Source organism: Chenopodium album, chromosome 2, assembly GCF_948465745.1.
Source record: "Chenopodium album chromosome 2, dcCheAlbu1.1, whole genome shotgun sequence".
In the NCBI taxonomy this organism is placed as follows: Eukaryota; Viridiplantae; Streptophyta; class Magnoliopsida; order Caryophyllales; family Amaranthaceae; genus Chenopodium; species Chenopodium album.
Window position 1 is genome coordinate 73219301 of NC_137835.1, and position 18492 is coordinate 73237792.

Below are 18492 nucleotides of genomic sequence, written 5' to 3' on the forward strand. Positions count from 1 at the left end.
CCGTATACTGCACAAGCGTCAACTTGTGTTGGTCATAGCCGGAGTTGTAGGAAGAACTATGAGTCGTACAAACTATGGATCTGTAGCCCCAAGATTTATCTTTAATTTGGCGTTGGTTTCATCCCAATAAGAGTCGCAGATCAAGAGTTATGACTAAAATACCACAGTCTGTCCAGTTTAATGCATATACGCGAGGTCTTAATTTAGTCTTTGCTTGAGTCTAGTCACGTAGTCTAGCCACATGGTCATGACACAAGTCTTAACATATCACATACACTCAATAGTCATAGCACACACTTTTTATATGTCACCATGGCCATGTCTTAGGTTCATTCATGAGTCGGTCTTTTCCGTCATTTGAGTTGGGGAGTACATTCTATTCCTAATTCTTCATATCCCTCCACCTCCATCATCTTTTTATTTTTTTCACATTCTATTCCAATCTTCCTTCACTTCCTCCATCCATTGCATGTTGAATAAAGTTTGAGTCAAATAATTAACAATAAATATCCCCAAATTCCTTTTCCACAGTACTTGGTCGAGGAAAGAAGGGCGATTAATCAAGGACAACCTCTTTATTCAAGTCTCACTTTTTGATAAACCGATTCGTCAAAAGAGGAAGGCTAAGAAGATAATGGCAACTCAAGAAGAATTCAATGATCTTAATAACCAACTGGCTACTGTGACTGAGACACTGAAGCTTCTCGCACTCAAGATCGATGACCCCGTGAAGCAACAACAGATGGACCTCATGCAAGAGAGCCTAAGCAAGTTGTCTAGCGATTACAAGTTTCAAGAGCTTACATCACAAGGGGTCTCGGTGGACAAAGATCTTCTTCCGCAGAAGTTCAATGCCAACGACATCCCAAAATTCAAGGCAACGGATAATCCTTACTTTCATCTAAGAGATTTTGAAACCATAATGAGTATTAAGGGTATCGATAAGAAGGTTTTCCCCTCTCTGTTCTCACTATCTCTTGAAACCGTTTGCCAACAATGGTACTTCTCCCTTGACAAAGAGAAAACCTCTACCTGGGAATCGATAGTAAACGCTTTCGCTGATAGATACAAGTGCAATATCCAAGTTGAAATCGACCATAGACAACTCGAGATGCTAAGACAAAAAGAGAATGAAGGCTTTACTTCTTTCTTTAATAAATGGAGGGAAACTTCCGCCAAGATGATTGAGGTCCCCACCGAAAAGGAGTCTGTGAGGATGTTTATCAAGAATCTTCAAGAAAAGTATTCAAAGCACTTAAAATATCAACACAACTTGAATACTTTCAAGGCCGTTTATGACATCGGAATTGAAATCGAAGACGACCTCGCAAAGCAAAAAGCTACTAACAATAGTAACCACGGTGGCTGGAAAGGAAAGAAGAGCGACAATCCTTCTTCTTCCGAAAACGCCCACTCTAGTAATAATGTTAGTACCTTTGACCATAGTGGCGTCTTAGCCATGGACAATCAAGGATCTAAAAAGAAACCCAGGCGAGAGTTCACACCCATTGGAATGACCTACGATGATGCTTTCGATTGCCTTTACGATCGAGGATTAATCAAACCTATTGGCCCTACCGAGGATCCAACACCAGAAAATCGTTCTTCGAGATGGAATCCAAACTCCTATTGCAAGTACCATCGAGGAAACGGTCATACTACTGATGAATGCTACAGGTTTCAAAATCTCATTCAAGATCTCATAGAAGCAAACAAGGTCCCATTGCCTCTAGCTAGCGAGAAGACTGGGTGATGATGAAGCGAATGACACCAGACAAGAGGCGAGCTTCAACGACGAGATTTTGTGACCTCTTTTTTCTATTTCTTTTTATTTACTCTTTCCCCAATAAGTCTAGCATAGGCACCTTTCTTTTCCCTTAGATTATTTTTGTAGATTCCTTATATATTTTCCTTTAATTAAATGAGCATTTATTTCCTTGCATATGATCATCGCGTTGCATTGCATTAAAAAAAAAAAAAAAAAAAATCCATGTCGAATCAACCACAAGGTATACCAATGATTTGAGGCACCCCTTGTAGCCACATCATATCTCCTTTCACCCTTCAAATTTACAATCCTTTCTTCATAAACCACTTTGAGCCTCGTCTAACGATAGACCTTTCTTTTTTTCAACCTACATCTACCTAACCTTGGGATGGGATGGTGCATGTGTAACTTATGCAATTCTAAAAAGCTTGAGTGATTTCAAAAGATCAAAATAAATAGCAAAAATAAGCATAAGCAAAAAATACATAAAAGTGTACAAAAGGGCAAGTGTTCCAATGTCTTTGATATGAAAATATCTTCGATAAGAACACGTCTCAGATTGCGTCTCTTATCGAGTGCTCGGTACCGTGCCTGAGAAACATGAATGCCAAGTGAGTGATAGACCGTATGATCGAGATTGCCCACACTTATAAAAATAAAATAGATGCTGAAGCAAAAGATAAAAGAGAGCTAAAAAAGAGTAGAAACTCAAGCATAAAAATATAAAGATTTGAAAGCAAGGTTGCACACCTTGGGGGCTTATCTAGGGTTTTGAGCCTTTATCCCCTTCTTCTTCAAACCTTTAGCCTAACCACGTTACAACCCTTAAAAAGACCTTTCTGAGGTATACACACTTGTGCGAGGTTCGGCTAGAGCTACGTTCGGCCTGATTCTTAACGGATACGTAGGCAACCTTACATCGACACTACTAAAATTCGGGAATATTGCGACTGTTTTATTGCGACCGTCGTAAAAACGGTCGCAATTTATATTAATTACGACCTTTTTATAGTCTGTCGTAATTTTCATTAATTGCGACCGTTTTTTTTTTTTATTATTGCGGCCGTTATAACGGTCGTTACAATTATATGATTTTATTTATTTTTTTAAATAATTACGACTGGTCTGACAGTCGTAGAACCGGTCGTAACAACTTTAAAAACAAAATAAAACAAAATCGATTTTGCTTTTGTTAAACAAGGGGAAAGGGAAATAAGAACAGAGAAGAAGGGGGAAAGGGAACCACGAACAGCGACCGGCAATAAGGCTCCTGCTGCTCCGCTGCTGTTCCCACCGGCAACCTCACTCCGGCCGTCGACGCTACACAGGTATGTCGTTTTGATTTTGTTTTTTTTTTTAATTTTATTTTGTGCGAAACCCCTAACTTAGGGTCGCAAATCAACACCACGCAGGCCCACCGTCGCCGGATTCCCCTCCTGCTCTTCCCTCCTTTGTATTCCGACGACGGTACTCAGGTAAGTCGATGTTAATTTTTTTTTTTTTTGAATTTAAGTTTATTTGAGCGAAAACCCTAAAATTTGGGTAAAAAACTTCTCCTTCGCAGGCCTACCGTCGCCGGTGTCCTCTTCTCTCTTAGCCTCCTCCGTTAGCTGTCCACCCTACTCCAGGTAATTCATGCAATTTGGTTACTTTTTTTTTTTTTTTAATTTAGTTAATTGGGCAAAAACCCTAAATTTGGTCACAAATCAACTCCTTCGCAGGCATCAAGTCGCCGGTTTCCTCTTCAATCCTAGCCTCCTCCGTTTTCCGTCCATTATACTCAGGTAAGTGGTTGAGTTTTTTTTTTTTTTTTTTTTGAAATTTAGTTAATTTCTGCCAAAACTCTGAATTTAGTAGATGGTTTTGTGCATTTTCACATGTAAAATTACATTGGCCATTTAAATTAGTTTTCAGCATTTAAATTAGTTTTCTCCATTTAAAATTAGTGGATGGTTATCTGCATTTTCACATGTAAAACTCTAAAGTACACGAGGCTTATAGTGATAAACAAGTTTATGTCATCTCAAGTGACTTCCCCTAACCACATCTCTATACTTAAAGCCATAAATACAATAAGACAAGATGAAGTAAGTTCAATTTATTTAATTGATTTTCTGAGGCGTGGGTCAAATAGAAAATAACATATGGTAATAGAAATTAAATGTATGATACATACAAGTCTTCATATATGCATGCCAGATATAAATATCGTGTCTTACTAATCACCTCATATTACTAAATGAAAAAAACAGACGAATTTCATTTGATTATCAAGCTGAAAATTGACAACAGGTGTATAATATAGTTTCTCCTTTTCAAAGACAACAAACAGCAAAATACAACTTGCAATAGCGATAAATCTTATACAACAGGTGTATAATATACACATGCTTAGTAACTCTAGATCGACTTAAATTAAAAATTAAACCATTTATTCTATTGTATAAAATACACTCGTTGCACAAAAGATGGTGAAATTTAACTCTTGAACTTTTGATTAAAGCTATGTTCTCAGTCTTGACCTTTTGGTTGATTTTTTTTTTAATTTCGTTATTTAATTTGAAATAGCTAATTGTGAGTCGCAAATTAACCCCCTTTGCAGCTCCATCGTCGCCAGATTCCGCTTCTGCCTGACCTTCCTCCTTTTTCTGTCTTTTTCCATCGCCCCCACTAGGTAAGTCGGCTGTAGTATTTTTTTCATTTTAAAATTTTTTATTTTTTCCCTGCCTAAAAGTGTAACACCACCATATACCAGGAACACCTTTGTCGCCGCCTCTGCTTTTCTGGTCAACTCCTCCGCTGTGTGTTTTTCTTCCCTTATTTATCTATTTCTTTTACTTGTGCAATATGATTCATATTTATGTTAGTTGTTTATGGAGTTGTGATCTCATGTGTTGGATAATTTTAGTTTGGTATTGATAGCTTGGTTCATTGTTGGATTTTTTACGCTTTATTATGCGTAGGCTAGAACTTGGATGTGTTTTGGTTGGAATAGAAATTTATTTTGCTTTATGTCCAATGTAGGACTATTGGATGGTGTGAACTCATGTGTTGGATAATTTTAGTTTTCGTTTTAAAAAATAATGATTCTTATTGAATTACAATGGCTTTATTAGAAATTATTTTGTTTTTTCATGAAGGGTTACATGTGGTTGTATTTTTTAATATTTTTATATTTTTTGATTTTTGCTATCAAACTCCCATCTTTGTTAAGTATACAAATCATATTGCTTCTATTATTTTATTAATGTTACATCAATTTACTTTGAAATGGTATAAATATAATTTTTTAGTGTAAGTTATAAATATATTAATCAATATTGTAAAATATAAATAATAAGTATCTTAGAAAAAATGTTGTAAAAATTATAATTATTTATCAAGTTAGAAGCATGTGACATAACATATGTTTAAATCTCTTAATAAAGAATGTGAAATCAGCTTTCCTGTTCAAGTCATGATAAGGACCTTTGGATATCATTTCGATTCTAATTGTATCGTATGCCATTATTGTAATGAATACAAGTTCAGTGTGAATGATTAATGTGATTTGTTTTTCATAGTGTTGTAGAATTTGTCACCATGAAAAGGAAAGAGCGTTGGTGGATGTACGATAGATACGATGGCGGTAATGCTCGTAGACTTAGGCCAGAGTTTGTGGATGGTGTTGAACAATTCATACGGTTTTGTGAAGCTCATCCTGAGAGCCCGGGCATAGATGAAGTAAGATGCCCTTGTCTGTTATGTAAGAATAGACGTCTTCATGATGCCAACACTGTAAAACTCCATTTGTACAAAAAGGGGTTTATACCTGATTACTATGATTAGGTTTCTCATGGTGAAGGGTTCCCTACATCAAGTGTAGAGCAACCAAATACTTACCGTGAAATGGTTCTCGATGCTCTTGGGAGTAATCATGAACCACCAGGTGACGATAGTACTAGTGGTTCAGACGAAGAGCCAAATGCTCAAGCAAAAGCATTTCAAGAGCTTTTAAAGGCTGCCGAGCAACCACTATACGAAGGTAGCTCCATGTCTGTTCTAGAAATGGCATCTCGAATTGTATCTTTGAATTCGGAATACAATTTGCCCCATAGGTGCGTTGATGGGTTTGCTTCATTACTGAACGAAGCGATTCCCGACAAAAATAAGATGGGGAAAACATTCTATGATACAAAGAAGATTCTTAACGGACTTGAGCTTCCGCACAAGAAGATCCATGCATGCCCAAAGGGTTGTATGTTATTTTGGAAAGCTGATGCTGAGTTGGATAAGTGTAGAGTGTGCAAAAGGGATAGATACAAGAGGACTTCAAAGGGGTCATTGGTTCCAATAAAAGAACTCATCTATTTTCCAATCACTCCAAGGCTACAACGGTTGTTTGCAACAAAGAACGTTGCGGAGGAAATGACTTGGCATTCCAAAAATCCAAGAGTCCAAGGCACAATGGCGCATCCTAGTGATAGTGAAGCTTGGAAGCACTTGGATAGATCCTTCCCCGATTTCGCATCTGAACCTAGAAATGTGAGACTTGGTATGTGTACCGATGGGTTTGCTCCTAATGGCAAGTTTGGGGGTCAGTATTCATGTTGGCCAGTCATTCTGACCCCTTATAACTTGCCTCCATCGATGTGCATGAAAAAACCATTTATGTTCCTTTCTTTGCTCGTTCCTGGTCCTAAAAATCCGAAGGGGAACTTGGATGTGTATATGCAACCGTTAATTGAAGAACTGAAAGAACTGTGGGATATTGGTGCAACAACTTACGACATCTCGCAAAGAAAAAACTTCAATTTGCGTGCAGAAATCTTGTGGACTATAAGTGATTTCCCAGCCTATGGTATGCTTTCTGGATGGGCAACAACCGGTAAAAAAGCATGTCCATATTGCTTGGACAAATCAAAAACTTTTTGGCTTGAACATGGTTGTAAAATGTCTTGGTTTGATTGTCACCGACAATTTCTTCCTCCCGAACATCCTTTTCGAAACAACAAAATTGCTTTTTGTAAGAACAAGGTTGAAAAGGGGACACCACCTCACATAATGTCCGGCGATGAGCTATGGCAACAAGTTCAACACTTTGCTAAGGCAACAGATGGACCAGAAGCACTTGCAAGCTTGAAAAAGAAGAAACTAGGTTGGTTTAAGCAAAGCGTTCTTTGGGAGCTACCGTACTGGAAGACTCTTCTCCTCCGCCACAACCTCGATGTGATGCATATTGAAAAGAATTTCTTTGACCAACTAATTCACACAGTGATGGATGTGAAAAAACATACTTCAGACACAGTAGCATCGAGAAATGACATTGCCAAATATTGCAAACGACCACAACTACATGTGACGGAGGATGCGAGAGGCAAAGACACTTTGCCGAAAGCCCCATTCTCACTCGACAAGGCTCAAAAGAAAGTGTTATGCGAGTGGGTAAGGAACTTGAAATTTCCCGATGGTTATGCTTCTAATTTGAGTAGATGTGTAGATTTACAATCATGTAAGCTTCATGGTTTAAAGAGCCACGTCTGTCATGTCTTCATTGAGATATTGTTGTCAGTTGCTTTGAAGGAATTGCTCCCGGTCCATGTTTGGAAAGCTATTACTGAGATTAGTCTTTTCTTCCGCGATCTTTGTTGTTCCACCATCAAATTGAGTGATATGGAAAGATTGGAACATAACATTGCAGAAATTCTTTGTAAGCTCGAGAAGATATTTCCACCAGCGTTCTTCAACTCTATGGAACACTTACCAGTTCACTTGCCTTATGAAGCTAGGTTATGTGGTCCTGTCCAATATCGTTGGATGTATCCGTTTGAGAGGTTTAAGCTCCTACAAACTCATAGCTGCCATTTTTGTTTATACACCTATAGTTGTTTGCATAACATATAACTTATTCAATATTTTTTATTATAGGTTCCTTAATCATTTGAAACATAAAATTGGCAATAAGGCTCGTGTGGAAGGTTCAATATGCAATGCTTATCTAACGGAAGAGATAGGGTACTTTTTCTCTAACTACTTCCAACAAGGAGTGGATACCAAAACACGGGACTTAGGTCGAAATGTTCATGAGGATGTTGAAAGCACTTTGGATGATAGTGTTCCAGAACTGTTTAGGGTTGATCATGGACATACTTCTACTGGTGGAGTTCGTCGTTATTTGGATGAAAAAGAACTACAACGTGCTCATTTATATGTTTTGGGAAATAGCGGTATTCTGGAACCATATGAGAGGTATTAAATTTGTAAATTATCACGTACAGTCACTAAGATTTCATTGAATTTTACATCGTATCCAATGTCGACCACCTTCATTAATAATCTTTCTCTGGTTATATGGAAGGGGGTTTGAGGACCACATTGTTCAAATGCAACCCACTATTCGCAAAAAAGATGTGTGGATTAAACATGAAGCTGAATTCCTCGAGTGGTTTAGGTTGAAAGTGAGTATGATACGCATTTGACATCTAACACGTTTTCTTACTTTGTTTCTATAACTTCACGACTAATATCAATTTATTAATATAATTATGCCATATGAGCAGGTGATTCAAGAAAATCCAAATGATGAAATATTGTTTGCTTTGGCTATGGGCCCATCTAAGCGAGTGCGTACTTGGAGCCAATTCTATGTGAATGGATACAAATTCCAAACTTATGGCCATGGAAACCTCAACAATGAATTATGGAGTAAGTGTATCCAATGAAGATGGTGGTGATTATTTTGGTTTTCTAGAGGATATCATCAAGTTGGAGTTCACTGGTGCCCTACGGACTTATAAGACTGTTCTTTTCAAGTGCAGTTGGATGGATTCCACTAGGGGTATGAACATTGATCAATACAAGCTTGTAGAAGTCAATCATACCAAAAAATACCCCAAGTACGATCCATTTGTGCTTTCTTACCAAGCAAACCAAGTCTACTATGCACGTTACCCAAGTCTGAAAAGAGATAAGGCTCAATGGTGGGCTGTGTTCAAGACAAAGGTGAGGTCTCTTGTTGATGCACCAGTTGACGAAGACTTTCTACAAGAAACCAGTGCTGACATTCTAACTCTTTGTGCTCCGGATGACATTCCAGACTATGAAGGTGATGAAGAAGGTTTTGGAGATTCGGATACTGAAAATGAAGTGTTGCCCGATGCCCCTCCAGACGAGTCCAGTTTCGAATCTACTGATAGTGAGGACGAGGATGAGGATGACGGATTTTGGGATGACGATACCGATGATGATCTTAGTGCTGATGGGGAGGACGATTCAACTGAGATTTAGGAGATTGATTGTAACCTTGTTTTGACTTTTTAATTATGTAATCTTAATGGATTTCAATTTATTTTAAAAGACCATCCTAGTTTCAATGTGATATACTTGTGTAAATATGTTATTATTTATATTTTGCAAAGCCAAGGTTATGTGTGACAGTACCTTATAGATCGTGATATAACATGGCTATATGATTTTTACTGATGTTCATAATGTTTTTCTTATTGTAGGTTGTCATGGCCGGTGGTGGTCGTCGGAAGCTGAGACATGCCACCCCGAGAGAATTGTTTCCGTCGACAAGCCATGCAAATACGGAAACTTCTCAGGAAGTTACCCCATCCCCTGAGCCAGGTGTAGGCGGTTCTGGGACATCTACTCAGGTTCCTGAGACGCAAGACGGTAACTCTCCCATGGGTGAGGTTCCTACCCCCGTTGCGAGGACTTTGCACCCGACGAGGTTATGGTAAGTTACTCATGGTTATCTTAATTTGCATTGCAACTTGAACAATCTTGGTTACATTTGTATGTAATGACTTCATTTGTTTGCTTATTGGTACAAAGGTTCGATGATAACACCGTGAGCACCTCCATTGCAAATATTTTTCAAGCAAATTGGCGCAAACCATGGCTTAACTATGAAATGGTTGACAAGGATACTAAGACCCACTGGTGGAACTCGTTTACGGTATTATAAAACCCCCAAGTTTAGTTTACTCATCTAACTTTGTTGTTTTTTGGTTACTTATTACAATAAATTATTATACATTTTATTTTTCTTGTTTGCATAAACAATACCTTTGGAATGCTGATCTTGATGCCCTCGTGAAGAAGGAGTATGAAAAGAAGGCACATAAGAGGCTGAAAGAGATTACATACAATGTTTTGGTCAGAAACAAGGCAGTTCCAGTATGGATGGGAGAGGCTATGTTTGAGCGAATTATGGCGAAAAGAAAGGATCCGGTATTTCTGGAGAGGTCAGAAAAAGCGAAGAAGAACAGGAGGGGCGGCTCCCTGTCTAATCCAATTGATCCGTCACACTTCCAAGGTTCTATCTCTGCATCAAAGCATGCAAAGAAAATGGTAATACTTAATGGTATATAATGATACTGATATGTTTTAGTATTTACATACACTAAGCATTTATGGAGTTATTTGATTTGTGCAGGCTCAGAAAGCCGGTGGAGTGCTTCCAACTGCTCCGGAGGTGTTCCTAAAGACACATTTCAAGGAAGTTCCAGGAAAAGGAAAAGTTGCGGCTAACAAGAGGGCACAACAAATCTCGGTAACACATCTAACTTTGGAAACTAATGAAATTATTTTTTAAGGAAGCATGCAAAACATAGGTCATTTATGCCATTTTAGCCTAGTCATGAACCTATAGCCATGAATATGCATGAAAATGTGTAAGCTTTTGCAATTTGAACCTATAAACATGTTTAATATGCGTAATTTGTTTTGTTTGATTTCAGAAAGCCTTTCACTCAAGAAGGGTCACAACCGGACCCTAACCAGGTATACTGGGAGGTCGTTGGTGGTAGGAAAAAGGGTGTAGTGAAGGGCCTAGGTGCAAGTGCTAGTTTGTTTTACACCCCCTCTTCCGAGAAAGGCTCGCAATCGTACAATCCTTCTATAGCTTTACAGCTGGAGGAACATGTGCAAGCCGAGGTTGCCGAGCGAATAGAGGAGGCAAAAGTGCAAATCCAGGCATAAATGGAGGCACAGTTTGCAACGCAATTGCAGGAGGCATTGAAGAAGGAGCGGGAGGAGGCAGCAATTGAGAGTAAGCGAATGATGGAGACAATGTTGCAGAACTTGTTCCCTAACTGTTCAGGTGGTCCTCCATTTCAATTTCGTAGGGAAGATGACCCGGACATGAGTGGTGGTGGGCTTGGTCACCAGACTCCGGTGTCGTAGTTTTTGTTCATAAAGCTCTTACATTAGTATTGTTGATATAGGCCTTAGTATTTTTTGGGGGGAATATAGGCCTTAGGTTTTTTGGGGGGGGGGGGATATAGGCCATTTCGTTATTTTTTGGGGAATATAGGCCTGAAATTGGTATTATATTGTTACATGTTGGCCTTATCTATTTTTGGAAGGAACATAGGCCATTACTTATTCATATAGACCTAACTTAGTTTTAAGCTTATAAAACTATTACTAACTAATTAATATTACTATTAACTTGAACATTATTATTGTATATATTGTTCGAAGTTGGACTTTTTAATTGTTAATATTATTATCTATATGGATTATGCATTTTATTTTTATTTTATATTAATTTTGAAATTAAATCACATGATAACAGGTTATAGGTTCAGGTTAGGATGGCATCGTTAATGCAAATTGTAATTATTTGTAAATTGCGTTATAATAATAAATTGCCCTGTTGCAATTGTCTGAGGAATTGCGACCGTTTATCTAACCTGTCGCAGATCCCATGTTTTTTGCGACCGTTAGGGCCTGTCGCAGATCACATGAATTTGCGACCGTCACTGGCGGTCGTAATTTACTGAAAATTGCGACCGCCAGGCCCTGTCGCAAATCCCTTATTTTTGCGACCGCCAGGCCCTGTCGCAGATCACTAGAATTTGCGACTGTCTCAGGCGGTCGTAATTCATTGGAAATTGCGACCGTCACTGCCTGTCGCAGATCCCCGAGTTTTGCGACCGTCATAGGCGGTCGTAAATTCCAACAATTGCGACCGCTTTGCCTGTCGTAAATATGAAATTATGTCAGTTAAAAAAACGGTCGTTGAAAATATGAAAAACGGTCGCAATTTGATCTGCGACCGCCAAGTGGCCGTAATTTTTTTTTGCGACCATTAAAATTACGACCGTGCAATTGCGACCGGTGACGGTCGCAAATGTGAATAGCGACCGTTTTCCTCAAAAATTACGACCGGTTCGGACGGTCGCAATTCGCTGGTTTTTTGGTAGTGCGAGGTGCGGCCGTAATAAACATGCATTCATATTCACATTCACACACTTACACCATGATCATATCAAGAGATCTCCAATGCTCATCCCTATTCATTTAGAGCTAGACTTGGGGGCTTGATCCCTACATCATTAGCTTACCTAGCCTAAGAGTCACCCCCATTTGACTCTTTTAACAAATAATATCTTTCCACACACTTAGCTCTTGTGGCTTAGGTTTAGTATCACTATCACACACATCACAGATACATGACCAAATACTTCCCTTAGGAACCCTTTGTCATGAAATCTTAACGCTGAAGCATGCCTTGTCATATCAACATCACTCATCAGTCATAATCATCAGTATGAAGTGCTTAGCCTCCATGCCTAAGTTACCCAAATACTTTCATCGTGGAGTCAACAGTTGAGATAGCCTAGGATGGATTAATCCTTGCAACTTTAGAGATAGTATCAAACAACATTTGACTAAACTCATTCAACATGCACCTTCAAAACTTCGATTTTTTTCGCGTCTTTCTTTTTTGGGAGAAAGTCGGTACCCTCCACAGAAATGACGGAAAATTTTTGCTTTTTTGCATTTTCGAGTCGCACGATCACATTACAATGCACACACGAGTCATGTACACATTGAGTCATGTCGTGTCATATCACTTTGATTTGAGTCTAACACGTGTGTCAAATAGTTTGAGTCGAGTCAACCTCGAGTCAGTCAATCACAGAGAGTCAAGTTTATACCTTGAGTCGTGTCAAGTCGATGAGTCAAGCAACATTAAGCCTTAGGTCAACCCTAAGATAATTAAAAATATTGGCAAAGTTCTATAGTCAAATATAAATACAGGTGCAGCAGAATAGGGAAGACCCTACTCCAATTCCTGGCGCCAGAAATATCTCAGCAACGATAGAGCTCGAAGCCTCTCAGAAAGGTGATTTCGGCCTCATACAGCTATTTCGGGTTCCTTGGTACGCCAATTAGCTCCTATAAGCAATTTGACATGATTAGTAGTCGGCTTGATTACAATCGTAGTAAGTGATTGACCTGACAAAAAAAATCGTCTCATTTAGCTTAAGCGCCTAAAACACTGGCTCATTACAATCGGTTCAAAAGCAAGCACTCAAACGACAATATTTCCAAATATGGATTGTCGCGCATTCTTCTTGAATGACAACTTTTCCAAAATTGGATTGTCATCCCCTACTGACAATATTTCCAAAATATGGATTGTCGTGCATCTTCTTCAACGACAATTTTTCCAAGATTGGATTGTCATCTCTGGCAAAGTTTCCAAGCGTGGATTGTCGTGCTCCTTCTTTATTGGCAAGTTTTTCCAAGTTCGGATTGTCATACATTCATCGGCTCGTTGGCAAGTTTTCCGAGATTGGATTGTCATACACCTAGTTCCCTATGGCAAAATTTCCCAAAGGATTGTTGTAGGTCTCTACTCATCATAAATTTCGGCAAAAGTTCCTCAACGTGGATTGTCTTCAGCAAGTGGCAAATTTTCCCGAAGTGGATTGTCGATCGACTCTTTTTTTGCAAATGTTCCAAGACGCGGATTGTCAATAGTGGCAATATTTTCCCAAAAGGATTGTCGCATAGCATTGACAAATTTCCAAGATGGATTGCTTTCAAGAGTTATATTCCAAGATGTGGATTGTCGATCGTAGCAAAGTTCTTATGAAAGATTGTTACGAAGCATTGGCAACTTTTCCTAAAATTGGATTTTGGCAAAATTTCCGAGGTACGGATTGTCGCTTCATCGTGGTTAATTTCCAAGGATGGATTGTTACGTGGCATTGACAAATTTCCCTAAATTGGATTGTCATACATCATACAAGAGTTGTGTTGGCAACTATTCTTAAATAAAAGAGGATTGTCGCCATACTGGTTCACAAGCAACAATGCGTCGACGTACTTACGTAGCAGCATTAAGGATTAAAAAGCATTGATCTTTTCGAAGACTATCACAGTGGAAATTGGAGGCATATCATCAAAAGCTCTTTGTTCAGAGACGAGTGAACATCGAAGCAGCAAGATGGTGTTCCCTAGCTTGCGGAGAGTTGTCACAAACAACTAGAGGTAATTTCGGGCGAAGTTGTCTTCGATCATATTCCCTCAGGCATGGAAGATGGTCATAATGCAGATGAGGATTATTTCAAGAGAAATAATCTTTGATGGTGTTCCTTAGGATGTGGAATATTACCAGTGCGGATGAGGATTGTTTCAAGAGAAATAATCTTCGGTAGTATTCCCTTGGACGTGGAATACTATCAATGTGGAGGAGGAGCGTTTCAGGCGAAGCAATCTTCCAAATTTGGAAGCAGTTACAGGCGTAGCAGTTTTCAAGCGGGATGACATTCTCTAGCTTGCAGGAGGTCATCAAAACGATCGGTTACTTTCAGAGGCGTGTGCTCGACGGTGCAAGATACGCGTTTCTTAACTCTTTTATCTGTTTAACTAACGCTAGTTTTGCAGGTATCGGCGTTGCAAGATTGATTTAGGATGTTCTGAATCATTCTCCGTCCCTATCGATACTTTGGCTTTTGTTTTTCGAAACTTGCGTTTCTCCAAACTCAGTCAAAGTGGGGGCTTCTGTAGAAACCCATTTGTGTCTCCCCAAAACCAAACCCAGTGATGAGTACCTTTCACGTCGAATCATAATTGAATGAAGCGAAAGTGTGGAAAGTCTAGTGTTGCGGAAAGTTTTAATTCTTTTCTCTTCTCTTTGTTTTTGAAAACTTATTTTAAGAAAACAGCCAATCCAGTTTGGTTGGTCCATGATATGGGTCCAATAATAGTGTAGTTGGATGGGGCTTGCAAAGACCTTTCCAACGATATATTATAGGCCCAATTCCGATGAATATTGAGGAAGTTATGTCCAATTTACTAAACTGGGCCCGGTTTGAGCTTTATGTACGGCCCAATGATCTTGGGGAGGGCCTAATATGATTTATCATTCCTAATGCAATTAGGAATGGTTTTAGTCTTCTAGAATCTTCTAGAAGGTTCTTTTCATTCCTAATTCAATTAGCATTGATAAATTGACTTTTGTTGACTTTTCAGAGTTTTAATCAAAATCAAATAGCATTTTTGAGGAAATTATATGATTTTATCCTCCAGTACGGAAAACTTATCTGATTTTCGAAAACGCGTTAAATTTAAGCTTGGCGTCTAACCCCAGGCCTTGGTGCCTGGAACCAGGCCTGGCGCCTGGCGCTAGCCATTGGCGCCTGACGCTAGTGTTGGTGCCTGACGCCAGTTAGCCAGGGTTGGCGCCAGCTCTGTTTTTTGTGCGTCAGACGCTATTTTGTTTAATTTATCTTTTTGGCTGATTTTCTCTATAAATATCGTATTAAAAACTCCGTTTTAGGGATTCATCACCAATTCTACATCCATCATTCACCTACAATCAGTTTTAATTAGCATTCTCTTAATTCTTCATTCATCGTTCTTCTAACTTTGCTTTTTTACATACAAAATCCGCATTCGCAAGATCTAGAAACACCTAGCCATATTCGAAGTTGCCTTCGCCCTAGACGTGAAAGGTTTTAATTTCTGAGGGTTTGGTCCCAAATCTCTCTTTCAATTATTTAATTTAATTGTTTGATTATTATTTTCCTTGAAGTTAGTAACGTGTGTATTTTGTTATTAGAAAGAGGTACGAGGCATCAAAGTAAGTACTTTAATTGAATAATTGATGTTATGATGTAGAAATCATGTTTATATTGTTATTATGATAATCCTAGTATCATGTCTAGGGTATTTTTAATATTAAATATGATTGTTATGATGCTTCCTATATTCTTCCTAATATTTATGATAGTTAGTATCATGTTAGGGTTAGAGATTTGATTTTTAATGCTTAGTGACATGATAGGGTTTGTTATTAATCTTGTTAGTATCATGCCTAGGATCTTGCTATTTTTATTATGCTTTAACATGATTTATGATTATTGTTTTGATTATGATTATAATTTTATAATTATTGTTATTATGATTAACATGATTATTATTATGGTTAATATGATTGTTATTGTGATGATTATTTCATTGTTATAATTTTATGATCATGATCATATTTATTATTTTATGATTATGTTGCTTGATTATATTATTGTTATTGCTTGATCACGCCTTTTATGCATGTTAAAGGGAATTGGTACTTGTAATCACGCTTAATAAGATATTTAATAATCTTGTTTAGGGTAAATATGATTATAATTTCAAGTGATCGCCAATAATAGATTTATTTGTGCATTTAATTCAACCAACATAGATAAACAGGTTTAGGGTTAATCCTATTGATTGCATGTTAATTAAAAAGCGCACATGAATACGATTAGAATAAAGTAAAGGCCTATTATTAGGGCAGGTTCAATCTCTTTTAGGTTGGATTTGTACCTTCATCCCCGAACCCTTATTTGGTTCTAGACCTTATGGAGTTGACGATCTCTTGGATCGTTAAGGGGTGTAACCTTCACCTCGTGAACGGTTTACAAGTTCCTAAAACTTGTTGGCGACTCTTTTGCTCTATCTTCTTCCCTTTTGGACGCCACCGTACTTTAGTGTATGATCACAGTGGGGTTCAAGCTAGTGGGATTTAAAGGCTTGAAATTATTCCCTACACTAACGCACGGCAAAAGTCCTCTAAACACTGCTTCATCACAGTAGCTTGATCTGGACTGGCTTCACAGAACAAAATTAAATCGTCTGCAAAAGCTAGATTCAAAACCGAAGGGCCACCAACACTCGCTCTAACAGGTTTCCAAGATCCCAGCCTACATTCTCTGTCGATGAGATGAGCCAAGCGCTCCATGCAAATCACATATATATAAGGGGATAACGGATCCCCCTGTCTAATCCCCCTAGAAGGCTCAAAGTATTCTGTCGGCTCCCCATTCCACAAAATGCTCAGCTTAGTAGAGGAGATGCATGTCATCACCAAGTCTACAATATTTTGAGGCAGCCTCAACTCAAGCAAAGATTCTCGAATGAACGACCATCTCAGCCTATCGTAAGCTTTTTCAAAATCAATCTTAACCGCCATGTACCCCACTCGACCTTGTTTCCGACGCATCGTATGAAGCATTTCTTGCACAATTATAATGTTGTCGGTAATTTGCCGATTAGGAACAAAACTGCATTGAGTAGGTGAGATAAGAGAAGGAAGCAAAGGTTTTAAGAGATTCACAAGCACTTTAGTAACCACTTTATAGATGATGTTACATAGACCTATTGGCCTAAAGTGTTTGGGCTCTTGAGGAATTTAAAATTTGGGAATTAGAACTAGGAAAGCCTCCGATAAACCCTCTGGGAAGCAACGTCCTTCCAAAATGTCAAGAACTGCTTTCGTAACACTTGGGTTGACAAGGTTCCAAAATTTCTGATAAAAGATGGGTTGGAAGCCATCTGGGCCTGGGGCCTTGTATGGGTCCATATCCATGATTGCAGCCCGGACCTCACACTTTGCAAAAGGACGGGTCTGAATATTCCAGTCCACTTTCTCAATTCGAGGGAAATAGTCTAGCAGCAATTAACATTGGGCTGGCCCACTCAAATCTTCAGAAAAAAGGGAGTGCCAATAATCCACCACCATTCGTTTCACTTGGGCTGAGTCTGAGATCCAATTCCCAGCACTATCTTGCAGCATTTCAATTCGGTTTCTCCTTCTTCTAATTATAGTAGAAAGATGAAAAAAACGAGTATTGCGATCCCCATCAACAATAGCTTGAGCTCTCGATTTCTGGAACCAAAGTAATTCCTCTTGTTCTAGAATCTCATTCATCTGTTTCTTCCATTTTTCCTCCAATTTTAAGATATGTGCTGGGGCTCCTCTTGCTTTAGCCTTTTTAATACCTTCAAGTCTTGCCCAAAGTTCCGATTTCTTACGAAAGATATTGTGGAAGTGATCCCTATTCCACAACTTTAGTTTACCACCAAATTCCTTGAGAAAAGGGATTAGAGGAGCATTATTATTCCATGAGGCTGCTACATATTCTTCAAAATGATCATGTTTAATCCATGCCGCTTGGAATCTAAAAGGCTTTATAGCCATCGGGAGAGGAGCAAACCCATTAGTATCTCTTAACAAGGGACAGTGATCCGATACTAATTTGGTAAGATTCTTAACAGCACCTTCAGCAAATCTAAGTCTCCAGTCTTCATTCGCCAACCCTCTATCTAATCTAGCAGCCTTGTATGTTGCTTGAGATAGACCCCTACTCCACGTGTGCTCCGGACCCGAACGCCCTAGGTCTATAAGCTGATTAGAGTTAATCCAATCTGAGAACTCTTTGCATCTTCGAATCATCTCTGAACCACCATTACCCTTTCGGCCATACTAGTGGTGTCATTAAAATCCCCAACTAATAGCCAAGGACTAGTATAAGATCTCCCTATATTCTCCAACTCTGTCCACAAATCATGCCGCATGGTCGAATCTGGGCTAGCATAAATTGCGGAAAACATCCAAGGATCATCATCTTTTTTCTTAATTTCTACTGTGATATGTTGTGAATTATTATCCA

At 38.7% G+C, this 18492-nt stretch overlaps 1 protein-coding gene across 1 annotated transcript; it reads right to left on the bottom strand.

Annotated features, from left to right (window-relative positions):
* Positions 1-17498: 17498 nt before the first annotated feature.
* Positions 17499-18275, bottom strand: LOC145575422 (uncharacterized). The gene has a single exon (XM_081633294.1). The coding sequence runs from the start codon at positions 18273-18275 to the stop codon at positions 17499-17501; it is 777 nt and encodes a 258-aa protein (XP_081489420.1).
* Between the last annotated feature and the right edge of the window lie 217 nt (positions 18276-18492).

What these genes read in the sequence shown, in the direction of transcription:
- LOC145575422 (XM_081633294.1), bottom strand. Translation starts at nt 18,275, where the DNA reads ATGATTCGAAGATGCAAAGAGTTCTCAGATTGGATTAACTCTAATCAG.